This window comes from Taudactylus pleione, unplaced genomic scaffold, assembly GCF_031769625.1.
Source record: "Taudactylus pleione unplaced genomic scaffold, aTauple2 ptg000075l, whole genome shotgun sequence".
In the NCBI taxonomy this organism is placed as follows: domain Eukaryota; kingdom Metazoa; phylum Chordata; class Amphibia; order Anura; family Myobatrachidae; genus Taudactylus; species Taudactylus pleione.
This window is the reverse complement of record NW_028284477.1, coordinates 1,327,466-1,344,553: the sequence shown is the minus strand read 5'-3', so window position 1 is coordinate 1,344,553 and position 17,088 is coordinate 1,327,466. Positions and strand designations below refer to the sequence as shown.

The window sequence follows — 17,088 nt, the reverse complement described above, 5'->3', positions numbered from 1 at the left end:
CTTAGTGCACATACAATTGCTCTACCTTAAAAAAAAAAGACTTTTGTAAAGACCAAGGGAAATGACAAGGTTATGCAGAGAAGTGTGATCTCCCCATAGACAGAGTTTTTGTTGGTTTGTTCTTTTTGTTTGATGATCCACTGAAATACCATCTCTGATCAGCTGCTGGAGCCAGAGTTCAACTGTCATTGCTGTTGTCACCATTGTTCCTCATTTGGTGATTCTTGCATCCTCCTTGGTGTCGGTAGCTGCCACCACAATTTATGCCAACATGGGAAGAGCTGCTGGACACTGTGATCAGCACTGAGCATGATGCCAAAGAAAAACTGAGAATAAGGAATATAACCGTAATAGTGACCATGCAGCACAATGCAAATGCCTTCTCTAGAACCATACAAAGTAAGAGGTAATTTAATATGAATGTTCAAATCTCAGTCACTTATTCAAATAGATTTTTAGTGGATAGATTGACAACCCTGACAAAGTCCTTGCAACAAAAATGGTGTCCTCCCTCACTTTTTAATCTGGTGATTTTGCTGCTGTTGTCTGTTCCTGGGTGGTTTCACATTGGTCCTTGTGATCCACGTCTGAGTGATCCCGCACCTAGGCTATTCATATAAGCTTTTTATCAAGAGCTCGCTTGTAAGCATATTTCATGCAGTTTTTTTTATAAATTTTATATTTTAACAGTATTTCAGCCATGGCCAAAAGTTTTGAGAATGACACAAGTATTGGTTTTCACAGTCTGCTGCTTCAGGTTTTTATGATGGCAATTTGCATATACTCCAGAATGTCATGAAGAGTGATCAGATGAATTGCAATTAATTGCAAAGTCCCTCTTTGCCATGACAATTAACTTAATCCCAAAAACAACATTTCCACTGCATTTCAGCCCTGCCACAAAAGGACCAGCTGACATGTCAGTGATTTTCACGTTAACACAGATGAGTGTTGACGAGGACAAGGCTGGAGATCACTCTGTCATGTTGATTGAGTTAGAATAACAGATTGAAAGCTTTAAAAGGAGGGTGGAGCTATCATCATTGCTTTGTACAAAAAGGGCTTCGCAGGCAAGGATTTTGCTACTAGTAAGATTGCACCTAAATCAACCATTTATCGGATCATCAAGAACTTCAAGGAGAGAGGTTCAATAGTTGTGAATAAGGCTTCAGGGCACCCAAGAACGTCCAGCAAGCGCCAGGATCATCTCCTAAAGTTGATTCAGCTGTGGGATCGGGACACCACCAGTGCAGAGCTTGCTCAGGAATGGCAGCAGGCAGGTGTGAGTGCATCTTCACACACAGGGCCTGATTCAGACCTGGTCTCAAGCGCTGAGCGCTCGCCACCGGGTCGATGGTGACCCACAGCACATGCACACGACGGAGCCGGCTAGCGACGGGCACTCCGTCGCTTCAGGTCTCGCACCAAAGGGGGTGAGCTGTCGATGTTGAGTGACAGCTCGCCCCCTTTGGTGGGCGGGCCGGGGGGGTGGCTGCCCAAACGGAGGCGTTCCCATGAGAACGCCTGCCGTTTGGGGGCGGCCCCACTGACATCACGAGTGATGTCAGTGGAGAGATTCCAGCTCTGTTAGAGCCGAAATATCTCTGGGGCTTGCGGCCACGAGACCCTACCACAAGGGTCTCGTTGCAAGCCCGATGGTCGCGATGGTCTTGACCATCGCGACCATCATCATGGCCGCTCGCAGTAGCTGTGGGTGGCCACCCACAGCTATGCGAGCGGCCAAGAGGCCGCTCCAAAAAAAAAAAAAGCCCGGCCCTGATTCAGAGCGAGCGGCTCTGAGTCAGGCCCACAGTGAGGTGAAGACTTTTGGAGGATGGCCTGGTGTCAAGAAGGGCAGCAAAGAAGCCACTTTTCTCTCTCAGGAAAAACATCAGAGAAAGACTGATATTCTGCAAAAGGTATAGGGATTAGACTGCTGAGGAATGGGGTAAAGTTATTTTCTCTGATGAATCCACTTTCAGATTGTTTGGGGCATCTGGAAAAATGCTTGCCCGGAGAAGGAAAGAGGACCGCCACCATCAGTCCTGTGTCATGCCAATAGTAAAGCGATATTGCTAGTGGCCAGTGCATTGTTAATGAATGCAGTGCATGGTTAATGAATGACTTAACGGTGATTGTTACATCGTTCATTAAAGTCGTCCAGTGTGGATGCACAATCGCTGTTGATGGGCATTCATTCCGATGTCAGAACGAATGCCCGTCTCTCCAGTATCTACCTAGCTTCAGGTGTTTAGAAATGTAATCATTTAGATCTGTTAGTAATTCCCTTAATGAATGGAGCCGACCACATCCCATTTTAAAATACTTGTGCCCTGTGGTACTTAACAGTAGGTTTACCATTATATAAAACCAGGCCAAGTTTCTGACCATGATTGCCTTTTTTGTGTTAATATTCTGAAGCATCTTATTAAAAATCAAAAGGAAACTGGCTGCTTGTATACTGTTATACTGAATTTTTAATCTTGCAAATGGAAATTGATTTGTTCCCTGAGAGCAAATCACGTGAGCCTGGTAGGGTAACGCTGCTGCACAGTGCTAAGCAGAGATTCTCTGCAACATATTCCATCTTTCTGTCATTCCCACTGGCTCTGTGATATTTGCTCTGCCTCTCACAAGAGGCTCGCAGATAAAAGCAATCACAAACCAGTTTATAGATTTCATTTCATCCTGAACTCAGTGAGCCGAGGAAGGTTGAATGAAGAATTGTGCACCTAAGATGAAAATAACATCTTGCAGCACACTGCTGGGTCTAACTTGCTGCCTTTTAATTCATTACTGATGCTGATGTTCTGAAATGTGTACCCCCTTCCCCCCCTGTTTCTTTGAAGTTATGGCTCATATAGTTTTATACGGCACTAATATTTTCCTGTGTTCAGATAACCATGACATAGACACCTAGAGTATATTATGTATACAAATGGGGGCATATGTGCAACAGGTTCTAAACCCCACACCCTGCTGTATACATATAGCAGTACATTTCAGGCTGGTCATTACAGAGCAAAAACATAAAACAAAAGACTTAAATTTGTTTAAAGATTTATATATTACGAATGTTTTAACAATTTAAAAAACAAACAAACAAACAAAAACAATTCAGTTAAAAATTAAAGTAAAACTGAAATCCCAAGCATCACTAGACTGCCTTGGCGAGGCAAATATTTATCTATTTTTTATTTTATTTTGTTAAATGGAGGCAATAAGTGATGATGATGTTGCTGCTTGTGTGCCACCTCATTTGAGATTGAATATAAAATTGTGTATATTTTGCCACATTATGGCGTTATGGTTATCCGACTTTATAATACATGTCCACATACAATATTGTATAGTAGAAAAAAAGTAGCCAGAAATGAAAAGAGGCGGTGATAGAACCCAAGTACCGCTAGAACAAAAATCTATAATAAATAATGAGGGATACAATATTTGTATTTTATCTATAGTGAATCACATCTAGAGCTTATTATTTTATCTCTAAATTATTCCTACTCTGTGTGAGGAGAGAAAAAAGTAAACCAATAATAACTTAATCAAGGGTTTAGGTCAGTGGTCGCCAACCCGTCGCTCGCGAGCTACTGGTAACTCTCAGTCTTAATTTTGGTAGCTCGCTGCATCGCAAGAACTTTGTCCTGACTGGGAGCCTGTGCAGACATGCAGCTGTGAGCTCTCTCTTAGCTGGGGGGCGTAGCCTGACTGAGAACCCGTGCAGGCGTGTTGGACGAGCCCTTCACTTACCATCTGGACCGGAACCCGCTCTGCTGATGATACCACCTGCTGGTCGGCAGATGCGGGTCTCCGGTTTCTCTGCAAGCCCTCCGTAGCTGGGGCCCTGTCACGCTGCTGAAGCCGTGGGCTAAATTTCAGGGCCGGAAGGGTCCCTTCCTCCACCGGACATCACGGACATCTCCTGCAGAGGCTCTCTGGTCACAATTGCCCCGTGGAGCCGCTTCCACTTCTTCAGGGGCTGTAGTTTGCTGTTTTTTGTCTCCTGAGTCTCCATCTTGAAACCCACAGCCAGACACCGCATTAACCACTCAGTGCCCTGACCGCTGGATCGGAGTCACTCTACTGAACTTGATACACCTGGCTGTGGGTGGGTGACATGAGGCTGCGGTTCATCTTCTAAATTCTATTATTATATTATATCTCCTTTTAAAGTGCTTATACATGGTTATTAGCCAGATTTTAGTATTCAAAAATTAAATTTATCTCTTCAAGACGTCTAATTTTTCTCAAGTAGCTCCCACCCAATTAAGGTTGGAGACTAATGGTTTAGGTTGTAATATGGTCCTACATGCCAAGAGCTCCAGCAGTGAACCAATGTTGCCCATATGTGGAATTTCTGTAGAGTCATTATTAAGTTTTTCCATTGTAACTGTATCCCTAATCTTTAAGAAAATATCTTATTCTGATGGACAACTTCTTTATGTTGATCCACACAAAGTCTGGTTGCTGTACAAACATTGAATGAGTTTATGTCCTATGCGTATATAATTTGGGCTTTGTTGCAAAAGTCACATTATAGCAGTACATAGATCAACTTGCGTTGTGTGATGGCGGCATTAAAGCAGTATAATTTTCTTATAGAACATGTTCATTTTAATATAGGCCAATGTTAACAGCCTTTGTTGAGTGAACTGTATAACCAATTGGGGTAATAAATATATAGTGACCATGGCAATGATATGAGGGTGGTTCAATAAGTAAGGTAACAAAACATCTCACATATCTAATGTTCTCTATTTCATTTTAATTTCCCGCCAGGCCAGAGCAGGTAGACCCCTGCTTCCCCTAACGGCCACTTGACCTATGTCAGTCATACTATTCCAACATCAGCTGTAAGATGGCAGGGCTGTGCGGAATCATGGTTGAACATTGAGTGAGTAGTGTGATCAGATTTCTGCATCTAAAGGGCACATCAACAGCTGACATTCATTGCCAACTTGTCGTGGTGTACGGTGATAATATCATGTCTCGGATACACTGCCTTTGATAATGGCAGGACAGACATTTAAGATCAGAATGGGTTGTTACGGCGCTACCATTGGGAGGTACTGAACCATCCTCCCTACTGCCATGATCAGGCACCGGGTGATTTCCATCTCTTTGGACCATTGAAGAAGCACCTGAGTGGAAGGCGATTTGCAACCAATGGTGCAGTTGAGAAAGCCATCGTGTCCTGGCTTCTGGCACTTGACACTGATGTCTTCTATGCCAGGATAGATGCCTTGTTGTACCGTTGGGACAAATGCTTAGACAAGTATGGGGACTATGTGGAAAAATAATTTGTTCCAAAGCCATACTATTGATTATACGTGGATTGAATAAATTTACGCAAGGAGAGGTCTTTTTACCTTATTTATATAATAATATATAATACTTTGATGGACAACCTACATTGATATGATTTTTTTTTTATCAAGTCTTGCCGCCACTTGGCTTCTGGCATAAGCAGAATGGAGTTCAGGATGTAATTGGAGAGCTATATGATGCACACAAAAATCAAGATTTAGATCATCTTGAAACGTGACAAATAGCTCCAAAGCCCACTAATGTCACTTCTTTACTAAACAAACCATGAATAGTATTGGTATAGTTTGGAGGACGACATTGTATCTGGCACGTTATAAAGTACCAAGGGGTTTTAGTCAAATTTATTGAGTTGCATTCAATTAGAGCCAAAAGTTGGATTTAGGGGGATCCTGGTATAGTCAGTAGAGTTAAAAGAATGATGTGATGTAATGTGTTACCTATTCTCATGCAAAATTAAATTTTAGAGGTAACGTTCTGCTGGGTAGCCTATATACAGAAACTCTCTCATTAAACTTGTATGTTAGGGAAAGCAACCCAGCAAAGAGGTCTTCATAACAAACAAGGGGGTAGAATTACTAAAGCTTCTAAAAATGAAAAGTGATTTTGTACATAGCTATAATCTGATTGGTTGCCATCATTTCTCTATTGCAGCCTAGAAAATGATGGACACAATCTGATTGGTTGCTATGGGCAATACCCCTGCTTTAGTAAAGCTACCACATGGTCTGCTTCAGGCCCTGGATCCAACAGTTATTTAATATGTTACAGAAAAAACCCACCAGAATGATTATATATAAAATGCTGAGCTTTTGAACTGGACCGAAGTATGTCGTTAATAAAGCTTTCACGATCTAATAAAATCCACATTTGTAAAGGTGAATGCTAGGCCAGCTTGCGTTAATGAGTAGACTATTATTTAATTCTCTCTTTGAGAGAGGGCTCCATGCTCTTGTCAGTCAAATTAAGACATAAGTTGTACCTTGCAATTTTAGAAAGCCAAAATAGATTCATGAATGTCCATTTGGGAACATATTTAAACAAAAAAAAAAATGTCATTTGAATGGTATGCTCTATGCAGTACTGTTAGTGTATTCCTAAGGCAGTGTCAGTTACCTGCTTCAGGTGGCATGTCCCTGGAGAGAGATCTGCATGAGTCCTCCTTAATGGCATCAAGTAGTGGATTGTCTGGTGGTCCTGCATAACTATTTTACTGTAAAGTAATAATAGTGGAAAATTACCTTCTGCAACCTCTTGCCTATACTTTGCCAACCTCTTAAGTTCACTGTGCACCTGGTCCATACAGTTATTAGTGGGATATACAGTACCAGTCAAAAGTTTGGACACACCTTCTTATTCAATGGTTTTTGTTTATGTAAATTATTTTCAACATAGTAGATTAATAATGAAGACATCAAAACTATGAAAGAACACATATGGAATTATGTTGTAAACAAAACAAGTGTTTATACAAATCAAAATATATTTTCTATTTTAGATTCCTCAAAGTAGCCCCTATTTTGCTTTGATGACAGCTTTGCACACTCTTGGCATTCTCTCAATCAGCTTCATGAGGTAGTCTCTTGGAATGGTTTTCTAGCAGTCTTGCTTTTTCTTCACTCTGCTGTCCAACTCATCCCAAACCAGCTCAATTGAGTTTAGGTTGGGTTTTTGTGGAGGCTAGGTCATTTGATGCAGCACTCCATCACTTTCCTTCTTGGTCAAGTAGCCCTTACATAGCCTGGAGGTGTGTTTGGGGTCATTGTCTTGTTGAAAAACAAATGATGGTCCCAGTAAGTGCAAACTAGATGGGATGGAATGGCGCTGCAGAATGCTGTGGTAGCCATGCTGGTTAAGTGTGCCTTGAATTTTGAATAAATCACCAACAGTGTCACCAGCAAAGCACGCCCACACCATCACACCTTTTCCTCCATGCTTCACAGTGGGAACCACACATGCAGAAACCATCTGCTCACCTTCTCTGCATCTCACAAAGACACGGCGGTTGGAACCAAAAATCTCAAATTTGGACTCATCAGACCAAAGTACAGATTTCCACCGGTCTAATGTCCATTCCTTGTGTTTCTTGGCCCAAACAATTCTCCTCCTCTTGTTGTTCATCCTCAGTAGTGGTTCTTCGCAGCAATACGACCACGAAGGCCTGATTCACGCAGTCTTCTCTGTACAGTTGATGTTGAGATTTGTCTGCTACTTGAACTCTGTGAAGACTTTATGTGGTCTCTAATCTGAGGTGCTGTTAAGTAGCGGTATCTGAGGCTGGTAACTTTAATGAATTTATCCTCTGCAGTAGAGGTAACTCTTGGTCTTCCTTTCCTGGGGCGGTCCTCATGAGAGCCAGTTTCATCATAGTGTTTGATGGTTCTTGCAACTGCACTTGAGGATGCATTCAAAGTTCTTGAAATTTTCCATATAGACTGACCTTCATGTCTTAAAGTAATGATGGACTGTCGTTTCTCTTTACTGAGTTGAGTGGTTGGTGCCATAATATGGATTACAACAGTAGACAAATAGTGGTGTCCACTGTGTACTAACACTACCTCTGCACAACACAACTGATGGTCTCAAACACATTAAGAAGGCAAGTAATACCACAGATTGACTCTTGACAAAGGCACGCCTGTTAATTCAAAACCATTCCAGGAGACTACCTCATGAAGCTGATTGAGAGAATTCCAAGAGTGTGCAAAGCTGTCATCCAAGCAAAAGGGGGCTAATTCCATATGTGTTCTTTCATAGTTTTGATGTCTTCAGTATTAATCTACTATATTCAAAATAATTTAAATAAACAAAAAACATTGAATGAGAAGGTGTGTTCAAACTTTTGACTGGTACTGTATGTTTGGAGCAAGGTAAGTAAATAAGAAAGACCTCTAAACCAATTACCTACTCACATATTTACCCAAATTTCTGCTTTATACAGTGGCCCCAGTTACCAAAGTCTTCATAGATTTCTACTGCCAGTGGGACACTTTGTAGATTCATCAGGAAGTTAAATCCATTTATAATATTATCCAGCTGGTACTCTCCCCCTCTTAAACATTTTTTTTTTTATTTGAGTTGGTGGTGTTTTATCCTTTTGTGGGTCCAATAATTTAGCCAACACAGGTAGGGAAGATCTTTAACCACTTAACCGATGATTTTTCTGCAAAACCGGGCAGAAATTGCCGGGTCTGCAGGAGAGTCCGGGAAGTCAGAGGAGATCCATTCTGCACATGTGTAGAACAAATTTCCTCTTCAAAAACACAGCAGCGCGGTGCGGTCGCACTTAGTCTGCTAAAGCACAGCTGGCTGCGTTCGCATCCTATACGACCATGTCAGTTAAGTGATTAACATACTAAGTGTTGTGGTTGTACATTTTATTTCTCAAGCTAATTTGGAGAAGCACATAAACTACTTGTACATTAGAGCTGTACTCCAAGCAATGCCCCCATCTGTCACATTTTAATGCCGATGACCACTACAAGTCCCTTTTTGTAATTACAACAGTCTTTTGAGAATTGTTTAGATTACATCCAACAAGAAATGCAGTCCCCATTTATAAAGCATTATCCCTATACAGATTTACCATCCATTCAAGGGTATCCAAACTACAGATAGACAGTTAAAAGGTCAACAATGTCTAAATAGACACCAGATGTTACAGTCAATAGGTCGACTGTTACAAAATATTGACATGGGTCAAAAAGGTCGACCTAAACATGGTCACCACACAAATGGTCAACACTTTTTTTTTGGGGGGGGGGGTAGGGTAGAGTTGGGCACTTACTGAAGGGTTAGGGTTAGGCACTTACCTCGACGGTTAGACACCAGGAGGGAGGGTTTGGCACTTATCGGAGGGTTAGGCACTAGAAGGGACAGTTAGGGTCAGGGGTCTACCCCGACAGTTAGGGTTAGGCACTAGGAGGGAGGGTTAGGGTTATAGTGAAGATTAGGGTTAGAAAAAATGTCGACCATTTTCGTGTTGACCGTTTGACCCTGCCAACCATTTTTACCTGTCGATCTTTAGTGTGTTGACCTTTTGTCCCTGTTGACCTATTTCCAGTCTAATATCTGGGGCCAAATGTAATAGGGTGAGAGTTTAGAAAATGTGAGAGTTCAGCAGTGATCTCTTACATTGGTCAAGTTTTATCTTCAAAATGGCAAAACATCTGGATGAAAGTTTAAATTGTATGTTTTTCAAACTCAAAAAAACTCACGAGTATTGCTCTGTTGCTTTGTTCTCGGACTCTATTACATTGGTTGAGTATAAAAAGTGTGAGAAAACTCTCACTTTTTCTAAACTCTCACCCTATTACATTTGGCCCCTGGTGTCTGTCTAGACATCGTCGATCTTCTAATTGTCTATCTTTTATACCACACCCCATTGAAGAGGAGCAATAGTGGAAATAAATGCTGCTTATACAATCAGTATTTTTTAGAAATGTTCTCTATGCAATTACGTTTGGTGATGCCTGAAAAATGTATAATCTTTTGACAAAAAAAAAGATAGTTTGAGATAAGCGGATTATATTCACAACTATTGATTACAGTCCATCACAATTATCAGAATGATCTCCATCACATATTGCCTTTATAGAGCTGAGCTTTACAGAAATCAAACTGTAATAAGGGGTCTGTTTGCAATTGTTTTCTGCGGCCCCCTCCCTCCCCCAGGTTACCTGACTGCTGGTGCTGCCTCCATATTTCTTGCTATGTCTTCTCGATTATGGGGCCTGTGCAGAAGATAGAAACTAATGGCACAGTGCCAGAAACTTTGCTGTCTTCTGTGTGCACAATATTCCTGAAGACTGCACCGGAGATATGGCGCCACTGGAAGCCTGGAAACGTAGTAATAGTCTGTTCTTGCTGCAGGATGTGCAGCACAGGACCCCCTTACCTTAACGGCCCATGTGTATCACACAGCAAGCACCTTTTATAGATGTGCACTATATCCCGGATTCTCACACTGCGATACAAGTACAGTATGGGGAAGCTCCGATTCATTCAAGGGGAACATCAGTTGGTTGCATAGGATATTACATTTATTAATAAAATCTAAATCAGGACTGGCTTGGTATACATATCAGATTAGGGGATTCTTAGTAAAAAAAACAAACAGATTTAAGGGGATACATGGCAATCCTTTACCAATATACAGGGGTAAACACATTTAATGGGATACATGGTAATCCTTTATTGGTATATAGGGGTACTTGCTAGAAAAAATATGTATTGCATCCTTTTCTAGCTCTGCTTATAATACATACAGTTGAAAATGTTTACACCTAATTATGACTAATATAAAAAATTGATTACTTGACATTAATTATTGGTTACATAAATTCTCTATTGCAATCTAAAAGTTGCCATGACACCCATTAGAAACCATTTGAATTTTATAAGAAAGATTTTACTGGGTCCACAGCCTCCTCATTCTCCCTCAAAAAACTATGCATTATTTGTGCTTTTAATTAATGCTCATATTAATTAAATGAAATATGAATTTCTTGATGTAAAGCTTATATGCACTTATGTGCATGCTGACACCATGCAGCACAGTGTACACAGTGAAAATCCTCTAGCTGATATATTATTTTTTGCCGTGTGATATTTATAATAACACTAATAATAATGGAGAATAAAGAAAAAATAGTATTTTAGATATTGGCAAATATCAAGGTAATGGATCTAAGCAATAAGGCATGGTACCAACAATTTATGTAGCCATCAGGGACTCAGACGTGGCTAAATTACGCAGAAATTTATAATCAAAGTTATACACACCAAGAAAGGAACAAATCCAAATGCCCTGGACAGCAGGTTACCAAGGAAGAGGAGGGGCTCTGCTGTAGCTCCACCCACTGCTTAATTCTGTTGACTAAATATTCCACCAATCAGATTTTCCTCCCTGTAATACCGTCAGTATTTGGGCAGATTTATTCTGGTAATTTCTCCAAATTACTGACTCCACCAGACAGCCTTATACACCCTCCCCATACCCATAATACAGCATGAAGGGGCTCAGTGAATGTGTCAGTGACTGTGTGTAAGTGTCTAATCGGGTCACAGAGAGCATAAAAGGACAGTTGTCCAGCATCATAATCCAGATATATCCTCACTCTTTCATAGGGAATATTGTCAGGTAATCGGATCTCTTCACCATCATGTAGCACTGAATACCTATTATTATACCACATACACAGACACCAGGACTTGTTATTACATCCACTGTATGGCTGATCACATCTCTTGTCTATAATGGGGTAACACATTCCTACCCTCCATGACACTGCTTTACTGATCTCCACTTCCCAGTAATATCGCCCTGAAGAAAATCTGCTGCTGCTTAAAACATGGTTATAAAACTGAAATTTGTCTGGTGTTTCTGGACGTTTCTGGTTTGGTGACCAGGATGCAGTTTTCCTGTCATTTGATATATATATATTATTACCAGCTGTGTTCACATCCAGTAATATGTCTGTAGCTTCCTTCATATAGACCCCTATATTTATATCTGTTATTACATCAGATAATGTGTGCAATTTCTCTGAAACGAGATACATATCCAGGTCTCCTACACCATGGATCTGTGTACTATTTCTCTCGCTGTCCCCAGTATCGCACATGTCTCCTTTGTTGGGTTCCTGTAAGACGGTGACTGAATCAGACATGTTGCACAGTTCCTCAATAGAACATATCTTCCTGGATAGCTCCTCCTTCTTTAACTCCAACTGTTCAATCAGATAGGAGACTGAGAGTGAAACACGCTCTTTTTGCCTGGAGATCTCACTCAGGACTCTCTTTTCTAGTGCTTCCAGCTGACTCCTGATGTCTCTAAACAAGGCATTAACTCTCCCTGTTACACCAGCTGCTTTTTTCTGATCTCGTGTCCTGCGCTCATGTAGTCTCCGGACTCTCTTCTCAGTTTCTGCTCTCTTTGTGGCCAGTTTCTCCACAACATTTCTCAGTTTCTCTTTCTTCTTCTCTGAGGCCTCATCCAGTGACTCCATCTGATGTCCTCTGTGTTCCCCAATTAGACAGCAGGACACACAGATACAGGCAGAGTCCTCAGTGCAGTAATATTTGAAGAGCTCCCTATGTTTAGAGCATTTTCTGTTCCCCAGAGAAGTGGTGAGGTCAGATAGGATATGTTCTGATAACTTGCTGTGTACTCTCACATGATTATCACACAGATGAGCATCACAATGCAGACAATATTTAGAAGCAGGTACAGGAGAGTGAATACAGTAAGTGCAGAAGATCCCAGTATTCTCCTGATCTGGCTGAGTAGACCTGAAACTCTCCACTATGTTACACAGAGTTATGTTTCTCTGCAGGGCAGGACGCTCCTGACACTCTGCTCTACATTCAGGACACGTATAAACTCCAGAACCCGACTTCTTGTCCTGTAAACGATCAATACAGACCTGGCAAAAGTTGTGTCCACATCTCAGGGTTACAGGATCTGTATAAATGTTCAGGCAGATAGAACAGTCCAGCTGCTGTTTTAAATCCACAGACGCCATGGCTTACAGCAGAATAGAGAAATGAAAGCGAAAGTATCTGACACGCAGAAACCTGTGATTGAAATTTTGGACATGCAATAAAGGTATAATTTCTTCACCTTACTACAAGTCTGAGTTCCGCCTTTCTTCACTTTTCGTTCATGTTTGAATATTCAGCACAGGAGGGCACCTGAGCATTTTCAGCTGCCCTAGACTTGAGTGCCGTTTTAAGACTGCTATATATAATCACACACACATCTGTCTCAACTCGGAATCAACGACGTCTGACACATGTGAGCGGTCAAGGGTTAATCAAATCCAAACTATCTGGACGGATCGGTATGAAAGACCGTCGGACCAATATTCGGCGGTTCAAATCCAGACGCCGGAAGACCGGCTTCAGTGAAGATCCCGACAGGTAAATATACTAACTATCCTAACCGTAACACCCCCTGTAAGTGCCTAAACCTAACCGCCCCCTGTCCCCCAGCTTAAGCCTAACCCTCCCGGAGGGGTGCCTAACCCTAACCTCCCCCCCGGGGGAGCCATAACCTAACCCCCCCTGTTGCGATTGCACACTCAGGAAGCTGGCGGTCAGCATTTCGACCGTCTGCTTCCTGACTGCATTTCATCTGGACAGTTATCATACGCTCCCATTTATGCACCCTTTTCTACCACAGTTAAGACTAGTTTTCCCAAAACCCAACGTTTGACTGGATGGCCTTCAGTTCACCCTCTCTTACCTTTACTTTAATCAGGTCTACTGTCCCTAACAATATCAGCTTTTAACTGTAGCATTACTAAGATGACCAATAGATCACTAGCGCATGAATATGTTTAAAAAGTGCACAAACAATCTATTAAAGCAAATTCCCAAACTCTGCTTTAAGGTGTTTAATATGACATAAAGTAATCATAATGCTTCAGATAAAAAAAAACAAAAAAACATATAAAAGTAGACTTACAGTAATAGCAAATGTTTTAAAATAATAGATGTAAACCGAATATTAACTTACTATCACAGTGCGCCGGACACCAGCACGCACTTACCGGGTCTGGCCACGCTGGTCAGCGGCAGGGCAGCGGGTGGGGAGTCCCTGGCAGCATGATGCAGGTGGCAGCAGCTTCCCTGTGGGCGCACGCAACCTAAATGAAATGTAAAGGGCCAGGCCTCCCCACCCATTGTTACATCACAGGAGGCGCCTAATTCAAGCCCCTGTCTATATAAGGAAGTCACTGGGAGCACTCCCTGTGCCAGACTATAGATTCCCAAACCATACTCCAGCGTTCCCAGTGATACTATCTGCTTGGTTCCTGACCTTGGCTTTGTTTGTGACCTGCTTCCATCTCTTCCCTAGTACTAAGCTTGGTATTCCAGTTTTACCTTGGCTATCCTCCGTGACCTGCATACGTCTACTCCCTGCTATCGTCTTGTCCGTTTGGTTCTGATCTAGCTTGTCGACTACGCTGTACGCCTTTATTGTACTCCGCTCCATTCAGACTACACCAGCTCCTGTATTAGGGAACCTAATCTGAGGGCCGCGGCATGCCAGACGCAGCTGTCCAAACACCCTTGCGGAGGTCCCTGAGTACCAGCGGCACGTTGGCCTCAGCGCTTCAGTAATAGGTCTCGCCAATCCCAAAATGAGTTAGCATGCAGTACCCATCCGTGAGTTATGACACTTACATTTTAGAGACAGCCCGTGCCTGGAAAAGATGGTGGATAACCAAACTATTGATAGATTTTTCCCAATACTGAGAATTTATTTTAGAGTAGCTGGAGATTAAAAAAATATTTTTTCTGCATAACCTCCTCCTTCCTCTCCTGAGACCTCACTGGAGAGGTTTGAAAGCTGATTACCCCAGTGATGCAGCTACTTCATGGAAACTCCAGAATTTTCAAATTTACATAACTTTTATCAAATATCCCTATTATAGCTGTAGATGTGGCAGAAATATATAATTGCTGGGAAAGCTTGCTCCAGTATAAATGTACATAAAAATGGTTATGCTACAGAATCCTTTGATGCAAAATGTATACATGAATCCCTTAATTAGGAAAAATGCTAGAAATGGTTGCAAAGTAGTAAGTTCTATTTAATTAGAAATGTAGTATAGGAATTTATATCTTTATCCGTGATGTTCTGACATCGGAATCCCGGCAAGGGATTCAAGATAGGCGTTGAAATACCGACGCCTATCTTAATCCCGAAGCCGGAGCAAAGGTAAATCCGGGTGCCCTTAGTATTAGCCGCAGGGGGGGGGGGGAGGACGGTTAGCAATAGGGAATCTAGCGGGGTTAGGTTTGGGGGAAGGAAGACTAGGGTTAAGCACCCCCAAAGAGAGGATGGGGTGATGCACCCCTCCAAGAGGGGTAGGTTTAGGGAGCGGTAAGAGGGGGTTAAGCACTCCCGGGGGGAGGATAAGGAGCAGTAAGAGGGGGTTAGGGTTAGGCATCACTAAGGGAGGGTTGGGGGGGGCAGAAGAGATTTAGGGTACTTACCCTGCCCCAGTCGGGATCTTCATCCTGTCGGGCATCCGCTGTCGGGCTAAACAGCCGCCTGTATTTCAATCCCATTCCCATTATCCTGGTCTGACCTGTATGGTTAGCCATAAATACTCTGACTTGACAAATTTATCTTCTCAAAGAATATAATTTGTCAGGAAATCAAGTTCCTTTCCTGTCCTTCCCCCACGGAGAGACTTCCACATCCTAGAGGTTTTGTGAAATAAATAATCCTTTAGAAATTTACAACTCTCTTGAGTACTTTGGAGGAAAATAGCTTCTAGGCTAGCATTATTATTATTATTATTATTATTATTATTATCGTTTATTTATATGGCGCCACAAGTGTTCCACAGCGCCTTACAAAGTACATAAACAAATAGATTGATTTACAGTGACTTACAGTACAAAACAATACATTACAGGACATGGATAATATACATTGCTACATTCACGACCATAACACCCAGATAAGCAACAATGCAAAGCAATCAAGTGTTAGGTGCTCTGGTAGAGAGTAAGAAGTAGATGAAGGTATAGTAAGGAGATGCACAAGAGGGAAGAGGGCCCTGCTCATAGGAGCTTGCATTCTAAGGGGGAGGACAAACAAACAGGGGTGAAACAGATGGGGTAGGCAGGGAGGAAGGAGTATGTAGCAGCAAGTTAAGATGAGAGCTGGAAGGCTTTGATGAAATAGTGGGTCTTGAGAGCCCGTTTGAAGGATTGTAGAGAGGTGGAGAGTCTGATGGGAAGTGGGAGAGAGTTCCAAAGGTGGGGAGCAGCGCGGGCAAAATCTTGGAGGTGGGAGGAAGTAATCAATTGGCATGGGAGGCGGCGTGCATTTGTTGAACGAAGAGGGCGGACAGAAGAGTGAAGGGAGATGAGATCAGAGATGTAAATGGGAGAGAAATGGCTGAGGGCTTTGTAAGTGAGTGTGAGAACCTTAAATTGGGTTCTAAAGGGGAAGGGGAGCCAGTGGAGGGCTTGTAGGAGAGGGGAGACAGATGCAGAGCGTTTTGAGAGGAAGATGAGCCGAGCAGCAGCATTAAGGGATAGACTGGAGAGGAGAGAGATGGGATTTGGGTAGGCCAGATAGGAGAAGGTTACAGTAGTCCAATCTGGAGATGACCAATGAGTGTATGAGGGTTTTAGTGGCATCCTGGGTGAGAAAGGGTCTAATCTTGGAAATATTTTTAAGATGAAAGCAACAGGACTGTGAGAGATTCTGGATATGTGGTTTGAAGGAGAGGGTGGAGTCCAGGATAACTCCAAGACAGTGCACTTTGGGGCTAGAGGAGATAGTTGTGCCATCAATTGATAAAGAAATGGTGGGAAGTGTGGTTATGTAGGGGGGAGGGAAGATGATTAGCTCAGTCTTAGACATATTAAGTTTAAGAAATCGCTGGGACATCCAGGAAAAAATGGCAGTGAGACAGTTGGAGACACGAGTGAGGAGAGAGGTCAGGGGAGGAAAGGTAGATCTGAGTATCATCAGCATAGAGATGTTATTGGAGGTCAAAAGAGCTGATGAGTTCACCTAGTGAGGATGTATAGAGTGAGAAAAGGAGAGGTCCAAGAACAGAACCTTGGGGAACACCCACTGCAAGAGGCTGTGGGGGAGAAGAGGAGTCATGAGAGGAGACAGAGAAGGATCGGTCAGAGAGGTAGGAGGAGAGCCAGGAGAGGGCAGTGTCACGCAGACCAAGGGAGTGAAGGATTTGCAGAAGGAGAGGGTGGTCCACAGTG

General features: G+C 42.4%; 2 protein-coding genes across 11 annotated transcripts in view; one reads left to right on the top strand and one right to left on the bottom strand.

Annotated features, from left to right (window-relative positions):
• Nucleotides 1-17,088, top strand: part of GRIP1 (glutamate receptor interacting protein 1) — a 422,676-nt gene that overhangs the window by 91,326 nt on the left and 314,262 nt on the right. The gene's annotated exons all lie outside the window — the stretch shown is intronic.
• Nucleotides 11,147-12,857, bottom strand: LOC148532462 (E3 ubiquitin/ISG15 ligase TRIM25-like). The gene has a single exon (XM_088467773.1). The coding sequence runs from the start codon at nucleotides 12,855-12,857 to the stop codon at nucleotides 11,268-11,270; it is 1,590 nt and encodes a 529-aa protein (XP_088323899.1). The 3' UTR covers nucleotides 11,147-11,267.

Bases quoted from the DNA above. Each gene is read 5' to 3' on its own strand.
- LOC148532462 (XM_088467773.1), bottom strand. From the start codon at position 12,857: ATGGCGTCTGTGGATTTAAAACAGCAGCTGGACTGTTCTATCTGCCTG.